Source organism: Trachypithecus francoisi, unplaced genomic scaffold, assembly GCF_009764315.1.
Source record: "Trachypithecus francoisi isolate TF-2019V2 unplaced genomic scaffold, Tfra_2.0 Lachesis_group20, whole genome shotgun sequence".
Taxonomy (NCBI): domain Eukaryota; kingdom Metazoa; phylum Chordata; class Mammalia; order Primates; family Cercopithecidae; genus Trachypithecus; species Trachypithecus francoisi.
This window is the reverse complement of record NW_022681466.1, coordinates 37,040,803-37,064,983: the sequence shown is the minus strand read 5'-3', so window position 1 is coordinate 37,064,983 and position 24,181 is coordinate 37,040,803. Positions and strand designations below refer to the sequence as shown.

General features: G+C 40.4%; 1 protein-coding gene across 6 annotated transcripts in view; it reads right to left on the bottom strand.

Moving 5' to 3' along the window:
* USP32 (ubiquitin specific peptidase 32) overlaps positions 1–24,181 on the bottom strand; it is a 225,218-nt gene that overhangs the window by 9,616 nt on the left and 191,421 nt on the right. For all 6 annotated transcript variants that reach the window (XM_033183779.1, XM_033183781.1, XM_033183780.1 and 3 more), the window contains 8 exons: positions 22,693–22,866; positions 21,652–21,826; positions 21,061–21,212; positions 20,025–20,136; positions 18,459–18,670; positions 10,607–10,791; positions 4,535–4,621; positions 1,951–2,071 (listed from right to left, as the gene is read on the bottom strand). In XM_033183779.1, coding sequence (XP_033039670.1) covers positions 1,951–2,071; positions 4,535–4,621; positions 10,607–10,791; positions 18,459–18,670; positions 20,025–20,136; positions 21,061–21,212; positions 21,652–21,826; positions 22,693–22,866 — 1,218 coding nt within the window. The remainder of the gene's footprint in view (positions 1–1,950; positions 2,072–4,534; positions 4,622–10,606; positions 10,792–18,458; positions 18,671–20,024; positions 20,137–21,060; positions 21,213–21,651; positions 21,827–22,692; positions 22,867–24,181) is intronic.

Genomic DNA, 24,181 nt, shown 5'->3' with positions numbered 1-24,181 from the left:
TGCTTTATTTAACCATTCCTCTAATGTGAGAAAAGTGTAAGTTGTTAATAAGTTTTACTCTCCTAAAAAATGCTATGATGATATTTGCCTGCAAATTATGGAGTAATTACAGAGTATTCTCCCCTCAGATAAATTCCTAAAAGGGAAATCACTTGAATAAAAAATATAAAGCATATGGGCAATAATCCCAATTTGAACCAAGGTATCTCTTTTGTCTATGTGACTTTCTAAGCACATACAGAAACCCTACACGTAGGGGAACCCAGATTAGTCATATGGCCCCACTCCCTAGCAAGGCATCAATAGCCCTTCATTTCCATGGTATCCTAAGTGCATCACTGAAAGTGGAAGTAGGGTAACATTTAACAGGTCACGTAGGCCGTTTCCTATAGGCAGGATGTCCTAAAGAGCTTTTCAGATTGCACACTGGACTTGTTAAAAAGGGGAAGAGATTTATAGAGCCAAATAATCTATCATCATTGACAGTAATGTCTTGTCAGAATAATGCCCTATCAGATTTTGTGCTGACAAAGATTTATGAATCTATCAACTGGTAAAATTTTCCCTCCTTGCTAGTGAGCATGATCTAGAACATTAGTTTCTCTTCAGCTTTCTTTAGGTTTAGCCTAATGATCTTTCATTTGACAAGCATCCACAAACTATACTTATTTCTGGCTAGAAAGGGCTCCCAGGAGCCTTGGTGTGTGGGGCATATTTTGGGATCTAAATAGGAAACTAGGTCTAGAATTGGTAGTTTCCCCAGTCCTCCATAGCATAACAAGACAGAAAAGTCAGTTACTGTTACTAACTTATCCAAAGGGAATGCTTTAAAAAATAGTAAAGGAAATTTCCAACTATCAAGAGTCATAAAAATGCAAAACCACTACAATTCCTCATGTGACTTAAGAAACTGCTTTGACTCTGTTGCTTTTACCTATCAGATTCTTAATGTCTTTACCCTTCAAATAATATTTGGTTGATTAAAAACTGCCTGAGGCAAACATTTTTAGGTATGGAGTTAAAAACTATTTCTGAAGGAACATTTTCAAAATTTAAAAATTGCTCTGGTCAGAGAGCAACAATAGAAGAATGTGAAGTGTGAAGAGTGGCCATTGAGATGTGTTCTCAGGTACCCAAAATTGAAACATTTCAATCCTTTCTCTAACTTTTCTGATCACTATGTCTATTAAAGGTAGCAGTTATAGCCCTGGGACACATTTGAACTAAGTAATTGTGGTTACCAAATGCTGCAACTTCAATAATATTTAACAGAGAGATGCTTATTGATATGTCATGGCCAGACACAATTTTGTTTCAAGGTTCACTTATTAATATTTTTGAAATTTAATGCCTGCTATAGTTGGATACGGTTTGTCTCCACCAAAATGCATGTTGAAATTGGATCCCCGATGTGGCCTTGTTAGGTGGGGCCTAGTAGGAGGTGTTTGGGTCATGGGGGTGAAACTCTCATAAATACTTGGGGCCATTCTTGCAGTAGTGAGTTTCCAAGACAGCAGGCTGTTAGAAAGCGAGGATCTTCCTCCTGTTTGGTCCTCCCTCTTGCCTGTGTCTGTTCTCCTTTGATTCTCTCTGCCATGTTATGATGCAGCACAGAAGCCTTTGCCAGAAGCCAGGACCATGTCTTTGAACTTCCCAGGCTGCCGAACAGTAAGCTAAATAAACCTCTCTTCTTTGTAAGTTACCAGCCTCATGTACTGTGTTACAGCACCACAAAATGGACAAAGACAATGCCCCAATACAATGAACTCCAGAAGCTGGAAAATGAAAAAGCCCAAGCAAACATGTCAATATATTAGGTGCCACAGAGGATCCCAATGAAGGTTTTTCTGGTTGTTTTTAAATTGTCTAAAACAGAAATGGCATAATAGTTACACCAGGGGAAATTTCCCATATAAAAACCACCATTTTATGGTGGCCCTAAATACTTACCCTTTCCTGGGATGTTTGATAGCGAAGGTGAAGGGCTGTGGGGTCCCAATCCACAGCAATATAGGCATTTCCAATGAAAGCTCTGTCTTCCCCACAATCAATTTTACAGCCTCTGCAAAATCTAAAAAGGGGGAAAAGATCCACAGAGGAAGAAATAATTATGAAGGAATCTAAATTTTCTTCATAAAAAATATTCTCCCTTCCTACTTTTCTGCTTTCCTCTTGGGCCTCACAATTTGTTATGAGCTTCTAACTTCAGACTCTGATAAATGTAAGGATATTTATTAATAATTATTATCATTTCAGGGAATCATGCTTTTCACTGTTCAAGTCTTTATTTTTACAAAGTACTTGATAACCATCTGTTAATCACAGGAAGATGTGAACTTTATGGCAAATAAATGACATGGGAATTGGCTGTTTGAGATACTACAGCACTCAAGAAATTCCAAATTCAGTTATTTAATGCTCTGAGGTAGGACAATTTATCTGGTATAACACCTAGCTCCTTGTTTGTAAAATGGCAGATTAAATAAATGCATATAAAAGTTTACAAAGGCCAGGCATGGTGGCTCACACCTGTAATCCCAGCACTTTGGGAGGCCGAGGCAGGTGGATCACCTGAGGTCAGGAGTTCGAGACCAGCCTGACCAACATGGTGAAACCCTGTCTCTACTAAAACTATAAAAGTTAGCCAGGCATGGTGGTGGGCACCTATAATCCCAGCTACTCGGGAGGCTGAGGCAGGAGAACTGCTTGAACCCGAGAGGCGGAGGTTGCAGTGAGCCAAGGTCGCACCACTGCACTTCCAGCCTGGGCGATAGAGTGAGATTCTATTAAAAAAAAAAAAAAAGTTTATAGAGTTGCAGGGGTGGGGTGGGAGATGGGGTAGGGGAGGAGGATATAATATTAAGTCATGGTTCCAATGCCTACTTTATTATTATTATTATTTTTTTCTTGAGATGGAGCCTCGCTCTGTCACCTGGGCAGGAGTGCAGTGGCATGATCTCGGCTCACTGCAAGCTCTGCCTCTTGGGTTCTCCTGCCTAAGCCTTCCGAGTAGCTGGGACTACAGGCGTGCGCCACCACGCCCGGCTAAGTTTTTGTATTTTTAGTAGAGACGGGGTTTCACCGTGTTAGCCAGGATGGTCTCCATCTCCTGACCTCATGATCTGCCTGCCTTGGCCTCCTAAAGTGCTGGGATTACAGGTGTGAGCCACCGTGCCCAGCTAATGCCTAGTTTAGACTCAGTTTGCTAAGTCTATTGCAGTTCTCTAAAGGTGGACTTTAGTATCATTAGGCACTTTCACTGTTGTAACAGCAATGACCAATCAATCTCCATAACTCTTTAAAAACCAAGAACAGATTTCCAGCAAGGTCTAGTAAAGACTGTTCTACTGTGCTCAGAACTGGCAAACTTACTTATATCTAAGGAGAGGCTTGGCGTGGTGGCTCACACCTATAATCCCAGCACTTTGGGAGGCCAAGGTGAGTGGATCACCTGAAGTCAGGAGTTCAAGACCAGCCTAACATGACAAAACCCCATTTCTACTACAAATACAAAAATTAGCTGGGTACAGTGGTGCACGCCTGTAGTCCCGGTTACTCGGGAGGCTGAGGCAGGAGAATTGCTTGAACCCGGGAGGCGGAGGTTGCAGTGAGCTGAGATTGAGTCACTGCACCCTAGCCTGGGTGACAGAGTGAGACTCCATCTCAAACAAAAAAAAAAGGGGGGGGGAGGAGAAGTTACAGAGTAATAAATGTTTATCACAAGTTATGAATTTGGTATGGACTGTAGAGTTTATAAAATCAGCTAAGTCTCAAAAGCAAAACTTATCTATTGACCTCAAAAGGAAGTAAAAAACTTTTTTGAGACGGACTTTCGCTCTTGTTGCCCAGGCTGGAGTGCAGTGGTGGGACCCTGGCTCACTTCAACCTCCGCCTCCTGGGTTCAAGTGATTCTCCTGCCTCAGCCTCCCAAGTAGCTGGGATTACAGGCATGCACCACCATGCCCCGCTAATTCTGTATTTTTAGTAGAGACGGGGTTTTACTATGTTAGGCTGGTCTCAAACTCCTGACTCAGGTGATCCACCCACCTTGGCTTCTCAAAGCGCTCATAGGCGTGAGCCACGTGCCCAGCCACAATTCTTACGTTTTTCTTTTCTTTTCTTTTTTTTTTTTTGAGACGGAGTCTCACTCCGTCGCCCAGGCTGGAGTGCAGTGGCCGGATCTCGGCGCACTGCAAGCTCCGCCTCCCGAGTTTACGCCATTCTCCTGCCTCAGCCTCCCGAGTAGCTGGGACTAAAGGCGCCTGCCACCTCGCCCGGCTAGTATTTTTGCAGTTTTTACTAGAGACGGGGTTTCACCGTGTTAGCCAGGATGGTCTCGATCTCCTGACCTCGTGATCTGCCCGTCTCGGCCTCCCAAAGTGCTGGGATTACAGGCTTGAGCCACCGCACCCGGCCCAATTCTTAAGTTTTTCATTGTTCACTAATTACTTCTCAAAACTGGAAGTCTTTTGAAAATTTTATAATATCTAAAGCTGAAATTCTACTAAAATAATTCTTTTGCAGGTCACTTTACCTATACCATGGGCACCAAGCACAGGTGTTCCCATCTTTCTGCACAACTCGTAGAGTGAATGGATATTGATAGCCCATACTATCATCACTGAAACAGAAGAGAACAAAAAAAGTGTAAGAAGCATTTTGGGTTCGAGGTCTAACTCCTTTTCATCTTCTCTTGAAGTAGTCCTAGGAAGGGGCATTTGCCACAGCAGTATGCTCATGCTGACAGCTCAATGTTACTTACCCTAATCCATTAGCTGCAGCCCTGTACCAAATACACTCTGGCTTCTCATCCTGTATCTGGGTTTACAGAAGGGTAGACATACAACTGCCAGATGTCTCTAAGGGAGTCCATGTGGCCCACGAAAATTTTACAAGATAAGCTAATCATAAAATCAAATACCAATTATCCTTCAGCCTTAATTCTATCAGAGGATTTAATTCACATTAAACTAAAATAATTAGATCTTTCCATGACAAGACCACTGACACATTGCAGAAAGCTGTATATTTAGAAGTCTTCTTTAATCAGAATCGCTGATGTGGTACATGCTAAGTACCGCCTTAACTACTCAGAGTTATAAGCTTTTTAGAGTAACTTCTTTTAACTGTCAATGATTATGTCAAGATGGCCCTGTGAATTTTCCAACTTTAAAAAAAATTTACTCATCCTTGCCCTAACAAGGAGCAATGCAACAATTTATACATGTTATTGAAACATAAGTTGTACACCTTAGATGTATATACAATTCCTACATGTCACTTATAGTTCAATAAAGCTGGAGGTAGGGGAGAAAGAAGCAATGCAAGGAATATAACATAAGAGTGGCATACTTTACAGCTCATCTGGCAACTGATAGTGGTTATTACATGGGCTACTGAAGGTAATGAAACCATGATAAAGAGTCACTGTAAGGGCAAAAGTGAGAATCACATCTGACACAGGACTTCCCATCTTTCTGCATAACTCGTCCAGTGAATGACCATTGATAGCCTGTACTGTCTAGTACCATATCCAAATCAGGCCAGCAATAAGTGAGGAATCAAAAGAAAGATAACAGGATAAAACAATCAAGTAGCACTCTCCTAGAAAGCTGAGCAGCACTTCTCTTCTGAAAATTTCTTTTACCTTTTTGCTCTAACTGAATGAAGCCTGGCTTTCTTGAGAATCCTGCTTCTCCTGCAGACTTTTTCCATGTTTTTTGAGACAGAGTATCACTCTGTCACCCAGGCTGCAGTGCAATGGCATGATTATGGCTCACGGTAGCCTCCACCTTTCTGGGCTCAGGTGATCCTCCCACCTCAGCCTCCCAAGTAGCTAGGATTACAGGCACGCACCACCATACCAGGCTAATTTTTCCATTTTTTGGTAAAGACAGCATTTTGCCATGTTGTCCAGGCTGGTCTTGAACTCCTGGGCTCAAATGATCCTCCTGCCTCAGCCTCCTGAAGTGATGAGATTGCAGGTGTGAGTCACCACACCCTACCCCCCTGCACTTTTTATTCTCATACATTCCAGAACCTGGAGGTAAAATAGATCTCTTCCTTACTCCTATGCCACTTGTACATGATTTCTTCTTCTTTCCTTTTCTAAAACATTCCAGCTTCTTTGTAGCTTGTGCTACTGAATTATGCCACCTGCTATTCCTCCTTGGAAGGCAGATCCCTTCTTTACTCACTAAAGATTGCAGCACCGAGTTCACTGTGTTTTTTCTCCACCACTTCTCCTGTTATTATTCTTGGTGACATCAACATCAATGCAATTAACACAACAGTAACTTCTCTCTTCCAACAATAACTTCCTCTACCCCATATGTAAACCCTCTCTAAATGTCATATTCTAGACCTTGTGAATACAAACTTTTCTACCTCCAATATATCAATTCCAAGTATCCTACTTTGCAACCACCACCTCCTATCTTTTTGGGTCACTTACTTATTCAAACATCCCTATTTTAATATTTTAATGATTCTTTTACCCAAGAGAAACCTCCAATCGCTGCCCTGAAATCCTTACTTTCCTCTTTACCCACTGTCCCTGAAAATAGTCACTCTTCTACATAGACCCTGAATTCCAGGATTTCGTTCATTTAATCTAAAATTTCAAATTCATTGACATAAACACTCAATAAGTCAAGAACTATACAATGAAAACTCACGTATTCATTACCCAACTATAATAATCATCAACTCCAGGTCACTCTTATTTCATCCATAACTTTACCAAGTACCACTAGAATCAGGTGAGAGCTACCATGCCTGGCTATCTTTTTTAATGTCCAAAGGACCATTCTCTCTTTAACCCATTCCAATCTCTACTCCTTTATCTATACTAAAATAGCTTTCACAAAGATCACCAAAGACCATTTTATCAAATCCAGCGGGCAATTCCCAGTCCTCTGTAGCATTTGAAATGACTACCACTCCTTTCTTGAAATACTTTCTTCACTTAACTCCTGGTTTTCTTCTTACATTACAGGCTGCTCCTTCTCAATCTCTCTATCTTTCTTTCTTTTTTTTTTTTTTTTTTGAGACAGAATCTTGCTCTGTCTGCCAGGCTGGAGTCAGTGGTACGATCTCAGCTCACTGCGACCTCCACCTCTAGGGTTGAAGCAATTCTCATGCTTCAGCCACCCAAGTAGCTGGGATTACAGGCATGTACCATCATGCCTGGCTAATTTTTGCATTTGTAGTAGAGATGGGGTTTTGCCATGTTGGGCAGGTTGGTCTTGAACTCCTGGCCTCAAGTGATCCTCCCACCTTGGCCTCCCAAAGTTCTGGGATTACAGGCATGAGCCACTGCACCCAGCCTCAATCTCTTTTGACGCTTCTTTTTCCCTTTTTAATCTGTAAATGTCGGAATGCATTATGAACTCAGTTCAGAGTTCATGTAGAGATCATGGGAATCTTCTCTATTTAACTCTCACTCTCTAAATGTTAATCATCTGGTCTCAGGGCTTTAAATATCACCTATTTGTTGATGACATCTATATTTATATCTCCAGCAAAGGGCATTCAAGTGAATTTCTCACCTGAATATATAATAGACTTCTTGAACCTAACTTGATTCTCATCATTTCTTGCCCAAACATGCTCCTTCTCCAGTTTTCCTTTTTCCATTAAATTGTACCACAATTCACAAACAATTGCTCAGGGTAAAAAGCCAGCCTGGGCTGGGTGCAATGGCTCATGCCTGTAATCCCACCACTTTGGGAGACTGAGGTGGGATCATGAGGTCAGGAGATCGAGACCATCCTGGCCAACACGATGAAACCCTGTCTCTACTAAAAATACAAAACTTAGCCAGGCGTGGTGGCATGCACCTGTACTCCCAGCTACTCGGGAGGCTGAGGCAGGAGAATTGCTTGAACCTGGGAGGCAGAGGTGCAGTAAGCCAAGGTCGTGCCACTGCACTCCAGCCTGGCGACACAGCAAGACTCCAGCTCAAAAAAAAAAAAAAAAAAAAAAAAAAAAAAAAAAAAAACACAACAAAAAAGGCAGCCTGGATTCCTCTTTCCCTATGCTCCACATCCAATTAATTAGCAAGTCCTAGGAAAAGCCCTAGTCTAGAAGCCCTTTAATTCAATTACTTCACTTCAAATTTAATCTTGTCCAACTTTCATCTTTACTAAACACAACATTCATCAACTGAACTGCTTATCTATTATTTGCAGTTTTCCTTTAGGATTTATTTAAATCTTAAATACTTCAAATAATTATTTATTTAAATTACTTATTTTGGCTGGGTGTGATGGCTCATGCCTGTAATCCCAGCACTTTGGGAGGCTGAGGCGGACAGATCGCTTGAGGTCAGGAGTTTGAGACCGGCCTGGCCAACATGGTGAAACTCTGTCTCTACTAAAAATACAAAAATTAGGCTGGGCACGGTGGCTCATGCCTGTAATCCCAGCACTTTGGGAGGCTGAGGCGGGTGGATCATGAGGTCAGGAGATCGAGACCATCCTGGCTAACATGGTGAAACCCTGTCTCTACCAAAAATACAAAAAAAAAAAAATTAGCCAGGCATGGTGGTGGGTGCCTGTAGTCCCAGCTACTTGGGAGGCTGAGGCAGGAGAATGGCGTGAACCTAGGAGATGGAGCTTGCAGTGAGCTGAGATAGTGCTGCGCCACTGCACTCCAGCCTAGGCAACAGAGCAAGACTCCATCTCAAAAAAAAAAAAAAAAATTAGCCAGGTGTGGTGGCGGGCACCTGTAATCCTAGCTATTTGGGAAGATGAGGCAGGAGAATCACTTGAACCCAGGAGGTAGAGGCTGCATTGAGCTGAGACTGCGCCACTGCACTCCAGCCTGGGTAACAGAGCGAGACTCTGTCTCAAAGAAATACAAAATAAAAATAAATAAATCACTTATTTAAGTAAAGATTTATTTATTTATTTATTTTTATTTTATTTTATTTTTTTGAGACGGAGTCTCGCTCTGTCGCCCAGGCTGGAGTGCAGTGGCGCGATCTTGGCTCACTGCAAGCTCTGCCTACAGGGTTCACGCCATTCTCCTGCCTCAGCATCCCGAGTTGCTGGGACTACAGGCGCCCGCCACCTCGCCCGGCTAGTTTTTTAATATTTTTTAGTAGAGACGGGGTTTTTACTGTGTTAGCCAGGATGGTCTCGATCTCCTGACCTCGTGATCCGCCCGTCTCGGCCTCCCAAAGTGCTAGGATTACAGGCGTCAGCCACCGCGCCCGGCTGTAAAGATTTATTTAAATCTTTAAATTTAAATCTGGCCAGGTGTGGTGGTTCACACCTGTAATACCAGCACTTTGGGAGGCCGAGGTAGGTGGATCACTTGAGGCCAGGAGTTTGAGATAAGCCTGGCCAACGTGGTGAAACCCTGTCTCTACTAAAAATACAAAAATTAGCTGGGTGTGATTGTGAGCGAGCACCTATAATCCCAGCTACTCAGGTGTCTGAGGCATGAGAATCACTTGAACCTGGAGGTGGAGTTTGCAGTGAGCCAAAACTGCACCACTACACTCCAACCTGGATGACAAATTAAGAATCTGCCTCAAAAAAAAAAAAAAAAAAAGATTTATCCTAAGCCCTACCCTAATCATCAGAAGACCCCATATCATAACAAATAAGTAAAGAACTTTTTTTTAGTTCCCATAAAACAGAACTCTTATTTGTACCATGATAGCAAGAAAATGATCTACAGGCCCACTGTGGTGGCTCACACCTATAATCTCAGCACTTTGGGAGGCTGAGGTGGGCAGATCACCTGAGGTTGGGAGTTTGAGACCAGCCTAACCAACATGGAGAAACCCTATCTCTATGAAAAATACAAAATTAGCCAGGCATGGTGGTGCATGCCTATAATCCCAGCTACTTGGGAGGCTGAGGCAGGAGAATAATTTGAATCCGGGAGGTGGAGGTTGCAGTGAGCCATGATTGTGCCATTGCACTGCAGCCTTGGCAACAAGAGCGAAACTCTGTCGTAAAAAAAAAAAAAAAAGAAAAAGAAAAAGAAAATGATCTACAATTTCATTGAGATAAAAATAAGACATCATCACAATCCCTACTAATCAAAGAGAACAGTGGTAGGAAAAAGGGAAAGAAAACAGAAAATATTTATTACTTTTATCTAGATTTGTGAAATTACTTCATGTTAAAATGACATGGTATGGGAAAAAGAAAAAAGAATGACAGGGTATGGAAATAATCCAACAGAATTATTTTTTGTATCATGAGACTTTTCAGAGTTTATATATGCAATCACTCTCATTCTGAATTTCAGAGGACTGAGATTATACAAATTTCCTGGTGAATTCATACTCTCTACTTTTGCAACACAGAAGACAAGGATATTACTTGAAGCATTAGCAGGACAAATCGAGGCAAAAGATTAGAGAATGGAAGGATTATTAGACACTAGAATGTTTGGCAAAAGGAAGCTGTATAGTCTCTCCTACTCCAAATAACAAACCAAATGGTTGAATTGTATGCTTTCTGCGTGGTTCTTCCAAGAGTGATTAACGTGACACAGGCTGGGTCCTATCAGTCACACAGAATTCATATAAATTATTTTTCTAGAGTTTTGAAACCACAGGTTTAGATGGATCCCCTGAACTTACCAATCCTGAGCATGATTACTAGCTTCCTGAGGTGGGAGTGGGCTCGCTAACCGGGACACTTGAATCCAAACTGCATCATATAGGTCTTTCTTCCGGGTATGCACAGTACATGGAACAATCAGTGGCATTCCAAAGAGGCTGGGGCGATTCTTCTGAGATGACAGGAAATACAGTTCTGTCCTCATCTATATGTACAAACAAGAGAATAGAGAGTTGAGAAGACAGGCCTTTGATTCCTCCCTTTAGCTCTAACCCTGCCAATAACAGGCATTATCACCATTTCAAATTAGTCACTATCACATTCTTCTCTATATTTATAAAGCCATCTTTATTGACACAAAGAAAACGGTTACAGTGGAGTCATTAAAAGGGCTGAGGTATTGCCAGTTTTTTTTTTTTTTTTTTTTTTTGAGGCGGAGTCTCGCTCTGTCGCCCGGACTGGAGTGCAGTGGCCAGATCTCAGCTCACTGCAAGCTCTGCCTCCCGGGTTTACGCCATTCTCCTGCCTCAGCCTCCCGAGTAGCTGGGACTACAGGCGCCCGCCACCTCGCCCAGCTAGTTTTTGTATTTTTAGTAGAGACGGGGTTTCACCGTGTTAGCTAGGATGGTCTCGATCTCCTGACCTCGTGATCCGCCCATCTTGGCCTCCCAAAGTGCTGGGATTACAGGCTTGAGCCACCGCGCCCGGCGGTATTGCCAGTTTTAAAGTTGTTGCCTGTTCTGTGAAACTTGGGTTTCAGCAATTAATATATTCAAACCACAGTTTTCTTTGATAAACAATTCTCACATACAGTGAATCAAATGTAAAAACTAGTAATAGCTTCATAGCTAAAGGCTTTTAAACAATTAAGACTCTTTCTTTCTCCAGAAAATATGCCAGTAAGCTGGGTGTGGTGGCTCATGCCTGTAATCCCAGCACTTTGGGGGGCTGAGGCAAGAGGATCCCTTGAGCCCAAGAGTTTGAGATCAGCCTGGGCAATGTAGGGAGACCATATCTCTATAAAGAAATAAATACAATTAGCTGGGCATGGTGGCATGTGTCTGTAGTCCCAGCTATACAGAAGGCTGAGGTGGGAGGATTGCTTGAGTCTGGCAAGTTGAGGGTACAGTGAGCTGTGATCATACCACTGCACTCCAGCCTGGAAGGTAGAGCGAGACCCTGTCTCAAAAAAGACAAAGAAATGAAAAGATGCCAGTGGAAAAAAAAAAGACTCTCTCAACTATAGTTTTCTAGGGATAAGCTGTGGATAGTGGTTGTTGGAGTAGCAATTCCCAAAGTTTTGGAGATTTGTGAAACCTAGTAATTCTGTTTTGTAACAAGCTTATCCACCTTCCTAAAAGCAGTTAAGTGCTTTTAATCTTTTGTTTTTTTAAATACATGATAGGATAAAAGTAAGGTAAAAATTTTAAAAATTTGCTTTGAGTATGTTAAAGAGATTTTTTTTTTTTTTTTGAGACGGAGTCTCACTCTGTCACCCAGGCTGGAGTGCAGTGGTGCAATCTCAGCTCACTGCAAGCTCTGCCTCCCGGGTTCACGCCATTCTCCTGTCTCAGCCTCCCAAGTAGCTGGGACTGCAGGCGCCTGCCACCATGCCCGGCTAACTTTTGTGTTTTAGTAGAGATGGGGTTTCACCGTGTTAGCCAGGATGGTCTCGATCTCCTGGCCTCATGATCCGCCTGCCTTGGCCTCCCAAAGTGCTGGGATTACAGGTGTGAGCCACTGCGCCTGGCGTTAAAGAGATTTTAATGATATTCCTTAATATAGAGATACTGCACAGAATTATCCCGGAAATGGCTGTTTAATAAACATTTAGTGTAATGGAATGGTTGGTGAGAGTTCAAGGTTATTCAAAGCTGCCGAACCTTTGAACATGTAATTCCCTAAGAAGTTTGGTATTTATTGAGTAGTTAGAAAAGCTAAATCAACAACTTATCAACTCACTAGGGGTTAAGTTAGCTAGTTTCTATGTAAAAAGACCATTCTTTATAGGGATTATTAAGCATTTTATTTTGCCATTTTCATTTAAGCTTAAATATGTAATTTTAAGACCCTATTTCATATGTTACTATTATTATAAGACCCAGAGAAATCCAGACAGAGTTCAGTTCAAATATTTTATAAAATTTTAAAATGCAGCTAAACCCACATAATTTTCATCCTCCCATTAAGGAACTTCCCCTAGTGCCCTAGGGCCCCTACTTTCTCAGTTACTACTGAGATAAATTCTACTCCCAGTTATTAACATGGTTAGAAACTTCAAGCCAGGGCCAGGTGCAGTGGCTCATGCCTGTAATCCCAACACTATGGGAGGCCAAGGCGAGCGGATCATGAAATCCGGAGCTTGAGACCAGCCTGGCAACATGGTGAAACCTCATCTCTACTAAAAATACAAAAATTAGCTGGGCATGGTGGCAGGCACCTGTAGTCCCAGCTACTTAGGAGGCTGAAGCAGGAGAATCACTTGAACCCAGGAGGCAGAGGGTGCAGTGAGCAGAGATGCCATTGCACTCCAGCCTGGGCGACAACAGCAAGACTCTGGCTCAAAAAAAAAAAAAAAAGAAAGAAAGAAACTTTAAGCCAAGGGCTACTAATTCAGAGAAAAAAAATCAGAGGTAAAAAGAATACATTTCTGGCTTGGTGCGGTGGCTCACGCCTGTAATTCCAGCACTTTGGGAGGCCAAGGTGGGTGGATCACCTGAGGTCAGTTTGAGACCAGCCTGATCAACACAGAGAAACTCTATCTCTACTAAAAATACAAAATTAGCCGGGCATGGTGGCGCATGCCTGTAATCCCAGCTACTCGGGAGGCTGAGGCAGGAGAATCACTTGAACCCAGGAGGCGGAGGTTGCGGTGAGTTGAGATTGCACCACTGCACTCCAGCCTGGTCAACAAGAGTGAAACTCCATTGCAAAAAAAAAACACAAAAAACCATTTTAAATTATTATCACAAAGCAACTAGCTTTCCATTACCAGTGAGTTTAAGAAACAGAATATAGTGAGCACTCAAAAGCCTCCCATTTGCTTCCTCCAAATCACAAATTCTCCCTTCCTCACAAAGGTAACTATTATTCTAAATGTTACAGTAATCACTTTCTTGCTTTTCTTTACAGTTTGATATCCTATGCAGAAGTAAATAAACACTAGATTTCATTTTCCCTGTTTTAAAAGTTTTTATTTATAAATATAATTACTTAATTCTCTTTTTTTTTGGAGACAGGGTCTAGCTCTGTTATCCAGCCTGGAGTGTAGTAGTGTGATCTCAGCTCGCTGCAACCTCCACCTTCTGGGCTTAAGAGATTCTCTTGCCTCAGCCTCCCGAGTAGCTGGGACTACAGGTGTGTGGCACCATACCAGCTAATTTCTGTATTTTCTGTAGAGATAGGGTTTCACCATGTTGTCCAGGCTGGTCTTAAACTCCTGGGCTCGAGCAATTGGCTCACCTCAGCCTCCCAAAATGCTGAGATTACAGGTGTGAGCCACTGTGCCTAGCCTAATTCTTTTGTGTCTGGCTTCTTTCCATCAACATTAGGTTTACGAGATTCATTTATACTGGATATAACTACAAATTCATTCATTTTCATTCCTGTATAATGTTCCATTATCTTAATATATCTCAACTTCCTGATCCCTTCTACAACTAATGGACATTTAATGTTTTCATTTTGGGGCTACTACAGATAATGCTGCTACTAATATTCTTGTACATATCTCCTGGTACACATATCTTTTGGGTGAATATCTACAGGTAGAACTGCTTATCTTTAACTGGAAAACTGTATTCCAAAGTAGTTGTATTAATTTATATTCTCATCAGCATGGTATGAGAGTTCCTGTTGCTCTACTTAGCAACTCTGTCAGTCTGTTTAATTTTACCTGTTCAGGTGAGTGCACTGATATCATATTGTTTTAATTTACATTTCACTGATTACTAGTGTTGTTGATCACTTTTTTTTTTTTTTTGAGACGGAGTCTTGCTCTGTTGCCCAGGCTACAATGCAATGGTGTAATCTTGGCCCATTGCAACCTCTGCCCCTGGGGTTCCAGCGATTCTCCTGCCTCAGCCTCCCAAAGTAGCTGGGACTACATGCAACGACCACCACGCCCAGCTAATTTTTGTATTTTTAGTAGAGACTGGGTTTCACCATATTGGCCAGGCTGGTCTTGAACTCCTGACCTTGTGATCCATCCATCTCAGCCTCTCAAAGTGCTGGGATTATAGGCATGAGCCACCGCACCCGGCCAAGTTATCAATTTTAATGAAGTCCAATTTAATCTTTTCTTTTATATGAGTAGTGTCAGGAATGTATTCACCATTATTATCTTTCAAGGGCCGTTTCATTGTTTTGCTTTCAAATTTAGCTCTATAGTCCACCTGGAACTGTGGTGAAAGGTAGGTGCCAAGTTTCATATGGATATCTAATTGTCCCAGCACCACCTGCTGAGAAAACTCTTTTTCTCCCACCACTCTGTAATGTTATCTTTGTTATAAATCAGGTGTTCATACATTTGTGAACTGGTTTCTGGGCTCTCTATTCTATCCCAATGGTCTATCTGTCTTTTCTTATACCAGTATGACATTATTTTAAGTATCATATCTTTGTGAAATAAATCTTGATATCTGGATGATATTCAATCTTGATGATATCCTCATACCTTATTCTTCTTCAAGAGTATCTTGGTTATTCCTGGTGCTTTGTATTTCCACGTATGAGAATCAGCTTATTAACTGACACACCACACCGGCGCAGATTTTGCATTTTTATTGGGATTGTGCATTGTCATCTGTAGATTAATTTGTAGAGGACTGATATCTTAAAATATAGAGTCTTCTAATCCATGAACATGGTTTATTCCTTCCAATATTAAAGTCTTCTTTACCTTCTATCAATATATTATTTTCTATATAGATGTCTTATGTGTCATTTTTAAAGTTTATTCCTAGGTACTTAATTTTTTCTCAGCATTTAATCTTTTTGATACTAAGATAAATAATATCTGTAGTTGAGTTGAATGGTGGTCCCTAAAACAGTATATCCATGTTCTAACCCCTAGAACCAGTAAATGTGACCTAATTTGGTAAAAAGATGTTTGCAGATACAATTAAGTTGAGGATGTCAAGATGAGATCATCCTGGATTATCTGGGTGGGCCTTAAATTCAATGATAAGTATCCTTATCAGAGAAAGAGAGAAGGAGAAGGCCACATGAAGAGGCAGGGATTGCAATTATGCAGTCACAAGCCAAAAAATGCCTGGAGCCACCAGAGGTTAGAAGAGACAAGAATGCATTCTCTCCTAGAACCTTTGGAGGAAGCCCCCACCCTACTGAAACCTTGGTTTCAGACTTCTGGCCTCCAGACGGTGAAAGAATAAATTTCTGGGCTGGGTGCAGTGGCTTACACCTGTAATCCCAGCACTTTGGGAGGCTGAGGCAGGCAAGTCACAAGGTAAGGAGATCAAGACCATCCTGGCCAATATGGTGAAACCCCATCTCTACTAAAAATACAAAAATTAGCCAGGCATGGCAGTGTGCGCCTGTAGTCCCAGCTACTCGGGAGTCTGAGGCAGGAGAATTGCTTGAACCCAGGAGGCGGAGGCTGCAGTGAGCTGAGATTGCGCCATTGCACTCCAGCCTGGGCAACAGAGCAAGACTCCGTCTCAAAAAAAAAAAAAAAAAAAGCAAAAAAAAAAAAAAAAAACCCCAAAAAGAATGTATTTCTGTTGTTTAAAGCCACCAAATTTATGGTAATTTGTTATAGTAGTCCTAAGAAACCAATACAGTACCTTTTTTACAATTTCATTTTCTCTTGTTGCTGCTATACAATCAATTTACTTGCTTTTTTATTGACTTTGCATCCTTACAAAGCTCAGTTCATCTGCTCTTCACATGAGTAGAGAACAGAATATCTTATCCAATAAATATAATAAGATGGGAATAAAAAATAAAAATAGAGTAAATTTTTGAAGAGGTAGGGGTAACGGATGGATCTTAGAAATGATCTAGAAGCCCTGCTCTCCTTTATTTTATGAAATTAGGACACTAAAGTCCAAAGAGCTTGACCAGCTATCTAGTGGCAGCACTAGAACTAAAACATAGGTTGCTAAATGCCTAGTTCAGTGCCCTTTCTACTCTACCAAGTTGCCACTATACCTGATGACTACCTCCTCTTTAACCATTATCTACTGACCAGTTTTCAAACCTTCCTTTTTCTTTTTTACCAAACAGTCAACTTTTAATGCAATAGTTATATATTAGACTATCAAGAGAGGAATTATGCACAACTTGATTTTGCCCAAGAACATTCTTGTGTCCTCTAAGAAAACAACAACAACCACCCAAACTTTTCCAAAGCCGTCCGCATTTATGTGACAGTGAAGATGTACATACCTACATAAACACACAGGAAACATAAATTTTGTGTGTGTGTTGGTTTTTGTTTTTTTCTTATTTTTTTAGAGACAAAGTCTCACTTATTGCCTAGTGATTATTTATAGGTGTGAGCATCATAGCATATTATAGTTTCAAAATCCTGTCTTCAAGGGATCCTCCTAAACATGTCTGGCTTAGGAGATACTTTTTTTTTTTTTTTTGAGACAAAGTCTTGCTTTATCACCCAGGCTGGAGTGCTGTGGCACAATCTTGGCTCACTGCAACCTCTGCTGACCGGATTCAAGCAATTCTCCTGCCTCAGCCTCTCGAGTAGCTGGAACTATAGGTGCATGCCACCATGCTCAGCTAATTTTTGTATTTTTAGTAGAGATGGGGTTTCACCACATTGGCCAGGCTGTTCTCAAACTCCTGACCTCAGGTGATCCACCTGCCTCAGCCTCCCAAAGTGCTGGGATTACAGGTGTGAGCCACGGCGCCCAGTCATTTTCTTTCTTTTTTTTCTTTTTTTGAGACAGGGTCTTGCCAAGGCTGGAATGCAGTGGTGCAAGCAAGCATGGCTCACTGTAGCTTTGACATCCTAGTCTCAAGTGATCCTCCTGCCTCAGACTCCAGAGTAGTTGAGACTATAGGCACACACCATCATGGCTGCTTAGTTTTTTTTTTTTGGTAGAGATGAGGTTTCACTATGTTGCCCAGGCTAGCCTTGAACTCCCGAGCTAAGGTGATCCTTCTGCCTCAGCCTCCCAAAGTGTTGAGATTACAGGTGTGAGCCACTACACCTGGCCAGGAGACACAAATTTTTAAAGAAAGTAGTACTCAGAGGCCGGGCGCGGTGGCTCAAGCCTGTAATCCCAGCACTTTGGGAGGCCGAGATGGGCAGATCACGAGGTCAGGAGATCGAGACCATCCTGGCTAACACGATGAAACCCCGTCTCTACTAAAAATACAAAAAAAAAAAAAACTAGCCAGGCGAGGTGGTGGCGCCTGTAGTCCCAGCTACTCGGGAGGCTGAGGCAGGAGAATGGTGTGAACCCGGGAGGCGGAGCTTGCAGTGAGCTGAGATCCGGCCACTGCACTCCAGCCTGGGAGACAGAGCCAGACTCCGTCTCAAAAAAAAAAAAAAAAAAAAAGAAAGTAGTACTCAGATGCACTGACTATCCTGTTGCCTCTTAATATACGGATGAGGAATGTCATTTCATACATTAGCCATCATGAGTAATACTAAATCCTGGCTCTGAGCATTTATATTAGCATATCTAATACATTGAAAATGCATTCATAGCATCAGATTTTGAGGACAGGATAAAAAAATTTAAAAAAATTTGTAAAATTATTAAATTTTAAAAAGTTAAAGAACAAAAGAGAAGAAAATGCATTCAGTGATGTTGCAAAGACAGAAAATGGCTATTTCACAAATGACACTAGCAAGACCGGCAGTGAGTTGCCTAACATTTAACTAACCATTTTTCGGTGGACTGCAATGATGTAACCTGTAAAGGGGCTGTCAGGAAGAGATGACATGTGACCATTAACCATTCCATTTGTGAAGTTCTTCTCAGTTCCACATGGCACAACAGTGTTTGGCATTCCATTGGGGATGAATATTGGTCGGGGTAGATCCCCATTGGTAGTCAAGGTGAACATTCCATTTGTAGATGGTGAAGAGGAGAAATCTACAAATTCAAAGATAAGTACAGTATCATAAGCTTGTGGTACTTTTATCTTTGCTCTTTTCTCAAGTATCCTGAGGACCAGAGACAGTGTAGTCTCTTAACACAGGGCAGGGAGAAATCATAGCATAAATAATTCTAGAATTATTGGAAGATTTTAATTTACAATTTTACTTCCCTAACTCATCCTTTTAACTAAATGAAAAGGAAAGAGTAACTGCTGGAAACTATTAAGCAGAATTTTTGCAGAAACATGTATCAGCACCATGTTGTAGCACACAAACAGTTCTACCACTTGTTTTCTTTTCTTTCTCTTTGCCTTTGAAGACACTGTCCAATACAGTAACCTCTACCCAGATGTTGCATTTACAATTTAAATTAGGCTGGATGCCGCAGCTCACATTTGTAATCCTAGCACTTTGGGAGGCTGAGGCAGGCAGATCCCTTGAGCCCAGGAGCTAGTGACCAGCCTGGGCAACATGGTGAAAACCCATCTCTACAAAAGATACACCATAGCTGGGCAGGGTGGCACACATCTGTAGTCTCAGCTACTCAGGAGGCTGAGGTGGGAGGATTGCTTCAGCCCGTAAGGCAGAGGCTGCAGTGAGCCAAGACGATGCCACTGCACTACAGGCTGGGTGACAGAGTGAGACCCTTTCTCAAAATAAATAAATAAAATAAAATAAAAATTAAAAATGCATTACTCTCAGTCACACTAGCCACATCTCAAGTGCTTAACAGTTCACACGACTGGTGGATACTGTACTGGATGGCAAAGATTACAGAAGTTTCCACCACTGCAGAATTATATTGGACAGTGATGCTCTAAATTAAAACTAAAATTAAATCATCCATCAACTCACCGTCAGGACTATCTACCTACTACACGTCAACGAGGGGAGCCTCATAAAGCCCTTTATACTTGGGGAATTAGCCTAATTGTAAGTAATATAAAGAATAGACAAAGCATACCAGTGGCTAAAAGGACTCAGTGAGTGACCACATTAAATTACATATAATATTGGATTTCTTTCTAGCTATATCTATTGTTTATATTATCTGGTAGTATGTTCCTCTCATACTAGCTGTTGCCATGTTAGTATTAGATAAGAGTTCAAACAGATCTGAATTCCAAGGGTATATTAGCTAATAACTACCTATCTAACTGAAGTCACTTGGGTTCCCTAAATTTTAGGTTTCTCATCTAAAAAATATGGAATAATCAGTAAGGTTTCCCTTGGGTTCCAAAATTCTTCTGCTATAGTATCTTCAGCATGAAGAAATATAAAAAAGATGACAACTCTTAGACAAACATTTAAAGGTGCAATCATGAGAAGGAGTTCTAGTTCTATCTTACCTGTCTGTGTTGGACTAGAAGCTGAAATTGGAGATGCAGGAACAGGAATTTCAAATGCACACAAAAATCCACTCACTGAGAGTCGTACTTTTTGGTTGTCCTGAGGAAAGTTCTACAGAAGCAGCAGCAAGATGAGAAGGGGGAGATGTTTCAGATAAAATGGAAAAGTTCTCTCTCTAATGTATTTCAAAAGAATGTCTTAGGTGCTTTCATCCGTAAAACCAACAAGATGATTGAATAATCTTTCAACTACATAAAGGATGAATGCTTGATAAAAATAACTGAAAACTAAGCTCAACTGTCGAACTAGTATCTCTTTCCACAGGAAGAAGTGTGTTGTATATGACTGACTTCTTCAGTTTTGTCTTCGTTTCAGGGATCTAAATTCCAACTCTCAGAGACCCTTTTTACATTTTGATATTAAGAAAATGTCAGTGAGGTGTGCGTGTGTTCAGAAATCCCAAAGATGAATATAAATAATACCAGTTGCAGGAACTTAGAGTAGGCAATATATTTATTAGATTATTTATTTCCCCAGCTGGTATGTAGAAAGACATGATTGGTGTTAATTTGTCTTTACTCTTTTAATTTCTTAGTGTGTTAAAAGACCAAGTATATATATTCATAAATACTAAAAACACATATTCATAAATACATAAAATACTTTAACCCAGGAAGAATTCTAGTAACAGTAGTAATACAGAAGAGCTGTCAAGTGTAATAGCAGCAGTCTTTGGTAACAGCAGCAGTCTTTGGAGGAAACCCATACTATAGTGACACAGCTAGATCACTCCATATAGGCAGCCTTACATAGTTCCCTTCTTCAAAAATACCACCATCAGTATTATTCCTTTATTCTGGCAGAAAACTCTTTTAAGTTTCTGGGTTGGAAAACTGGGCATTTTGTTGTTGTTCAGTTTTTGTCATGTTTTAGTGTCTCTCTTGGTCACATAACATAACAAGCGATCACAATAATTGAGAAAACTGTCATCTTTGAAGGATAGAATCAAAAGTTTCTTAGAGTAGTTAACATTACCTTTATGTTGGAACCATGTACTTCTGCTAGAAGGATTTGCTCTGAATTAAGTTCACAGAGATCGCTCAGCTGTTTTTTTAAACCTGTGTACTTTTCATCCATATTCAGCCTTAGTCCATACCGCACAGGGGTAGTACCATCTAACTTAATCACTAGTAAAGAGAAAAGATCTTTTATCAGTAAAATGCAGGTTTTATTGAAAGTCTTACATGCTGTGTACAGATACATATGACCTGTAAATATAAGCAAATATTTCAGCCTAGAATTTTTATTTTATGTGTAAACACAAAAACAGATGGTACTTCGGGATAATATTGAGTGAAATCAGTATTTTTTTGTGTTCATCTGACATAAAAGCTTGAGTGGCTTTGCAGGGTTTTAAAGAGAGTTGCTGGCATATTTGAAACCAAAAAAACATGCCACAATCTAAATCTTCCAAACCTCAAGTCATGCCTAAAATTAGGTTGCTCGATTATAATATGCTGCCTACCAGTCTTTATTTGTAAACAAACAACTATGCTTACAAATTCAGGCTATTTAAATCAGTAAATTTAATGGAGTCAAGTAATTTTTCAGAACTTTGCGACCTACCTGTTATTTCTAAGTGCATATAACTGTCCATTGGTAGTGGCAAAGACAAAAAATTGAAAGGGTCAAATCGGACACTTATATGCCCACATGTCTTGCATTTGACTTGAGATCTTAGCTGCCCATGGAACAAATCCACAACAATTGATCTATTTCTTCTTAGATGGTTGTCCCAGGCCTAACAATAAAAAAGATGAGAATTTTCTCTCAAAATTCAAAAGAGAGGCATTTCTATATAAATTCAAAGAAACTGGTTAAATATATTGGATTTAAATGTAAAGAATATAATCCTTACTCTTCATTTAACATAAAATATTAAATTGAGATGGACAATCCTATTTTTCATTTGTTCTTATCACGGTAACAATGGTAAATATTAAAGTTATTTGTCCATTAACAAGTATAAAGTATGCCTATAGGTCACTATATGCATTACTTTAGCAATTATGAGGACTCTTTAAATTCCACTAGATAATTATTCCTTTTTTTTTTTTTTTTTTTTTTTTTTTTTGAGAAGGAGTCTTGCTCTGTCGCCCAGGCTGGAGTGCAGTGGCTGGATCTCAGCTCACTGCAAGCTCTGCCTCCCGGGTTCACGCCATTCTCCTGCCTCAGCCTCCCGAGTAGCTGGGACTACAGGCGCCCGCCAACTCGCCCGGCTAGTTTTTTGTATTTTTTAGTAGAGACGGGTTTCACCGGGTTAGGCAGGATGGTATCGATCTCCTGACCTCGTGATCCGCCCGTCTCGGCCTCCCAAAGTGCTAGGATTATAGGCTTGAGCCACCATGCCCGGCCATGGATAATTATTCCTACATCCAGTACCATAAAGTTTACAAAGTGAAATAGCAAGAGTTTTCTATTTTCATTAAAGGTGTTTTTGTTTTGGCATTACTGCATAAGCATTAAGCATACAGATAGAAATTCCTTCATTTTCGCAGTAAAATTCTGATCTCAGAATAGTTTAGTTTGCATTTAAATTGTGCTACATGTATTTGTGGCCAGAACATTTTGTCTATTGCTTACATTAGAAACTCAAAACTGACAAACCTCTGCAGCTACTTCCCAGTCTGGTCGGCCATCACTGTCCTTCAGTTCCACATATGGCTTTTCATGGACTCGGTTGAGATCTTCATGAAGACCATCCAAGAGAAAAGCCAGAAGTTCTTGGGAGTCTTGTTGCTGAAACCCATTAAACCTGGGAGCATATTTTGCTATGGTCCACTATAAATATAAGAGGAGTCACAGTCATTATTTCCTACCCATAAAATTTGGAATGAGTATGTCCTATTAATCCAATCAGAGCCATTGTAAGAAAATAAATAGTATAGTACTTAGTCTGCCTCCATTTCAACAAATATATTTTGGATAATCATGAAATCTTTTGAATCTTAATGTCAAATGACAAAAAAAAAAAAAAAAAAAGAAGTATTTTGGCCAATACTGTGTCCTTAGTTCAGTATCATGTAAGCAAACTGTTCTTCAGGCACATAGATGTTATTTAAGACAGAAATATGAAAACAGCATTTGCTTGCATTGAAAGATAATCCTGTTCTATAATGTTTTACACACTTTTATAAGCATATAAAATATGTATATTTTATAGGTACCTAATATATACACAACACATGCATAATGTGTATATAATAATACATAACATGTATAAAATAATACATATTATTTTAGTACTTTATATAATGTAATGTCTTCAACAATCACATTTTCTGGTCTTGTTGCATTCTAACTTTCATTAACTGCATTATATTATAGAATTACTTACAGGATTAAATGAGTTAATACATATAAATTAATTAGAATAGTGCCTGGCAAGAGGTAAGCAGTTAAATGTGTAGCTATTATAGTTACTAATTTGTAATATAAAAAGCTTTTGCTTTGTATTTAAATAAAAATAATGAATGATCCTAACTTCACTAAAATCTACTACATCTGATATTAATATAAAACTTATATTCATTAGTTTCATTCATTCATCCTGCCACGTTTTTTTTTTCTTTTTGGAGACAGAGTCTTACTCTGTTGCCCAGACTGGAGTGCAGTGGTGCAATCTTGGCTCATTGCAAACTCCTCCTCCTAGGTTCAAACATTTCTTGTGCCTCAGCCTCCCAAGTAGCTGGGATTACAGGCATGCGCCACCATGCCTGGCTAATTTTTTTTTAGTAGAGACAGGGTTTTGCCATGTTGCCCAGACTGGTCTTGAACTCCTGACCTCAAGTGATCCACCTGCCTTGGCCTCCCAAAATGCTGAGACTATAGGCGTGAGCCCCTGTGCCCAGCCTACTTCTTTATATTCTAAAGATAGAATTATCTTAGTTATGTTGAAAATGTATTGGATTGGATGTAATTAATAAGACTCTGAGGTCCACCTTGCAGTTAGAATACCACTAATACTGAAGTATTACCAAAAAAGGTTTACTCTTCATATAAGATGTTTGACAAATTAGTAAAATGAATGACATCCCAAATTTACAGTGCACCTTTGGTCTTTTTCCTACCCACTACATATACAGTAGTATTTTGC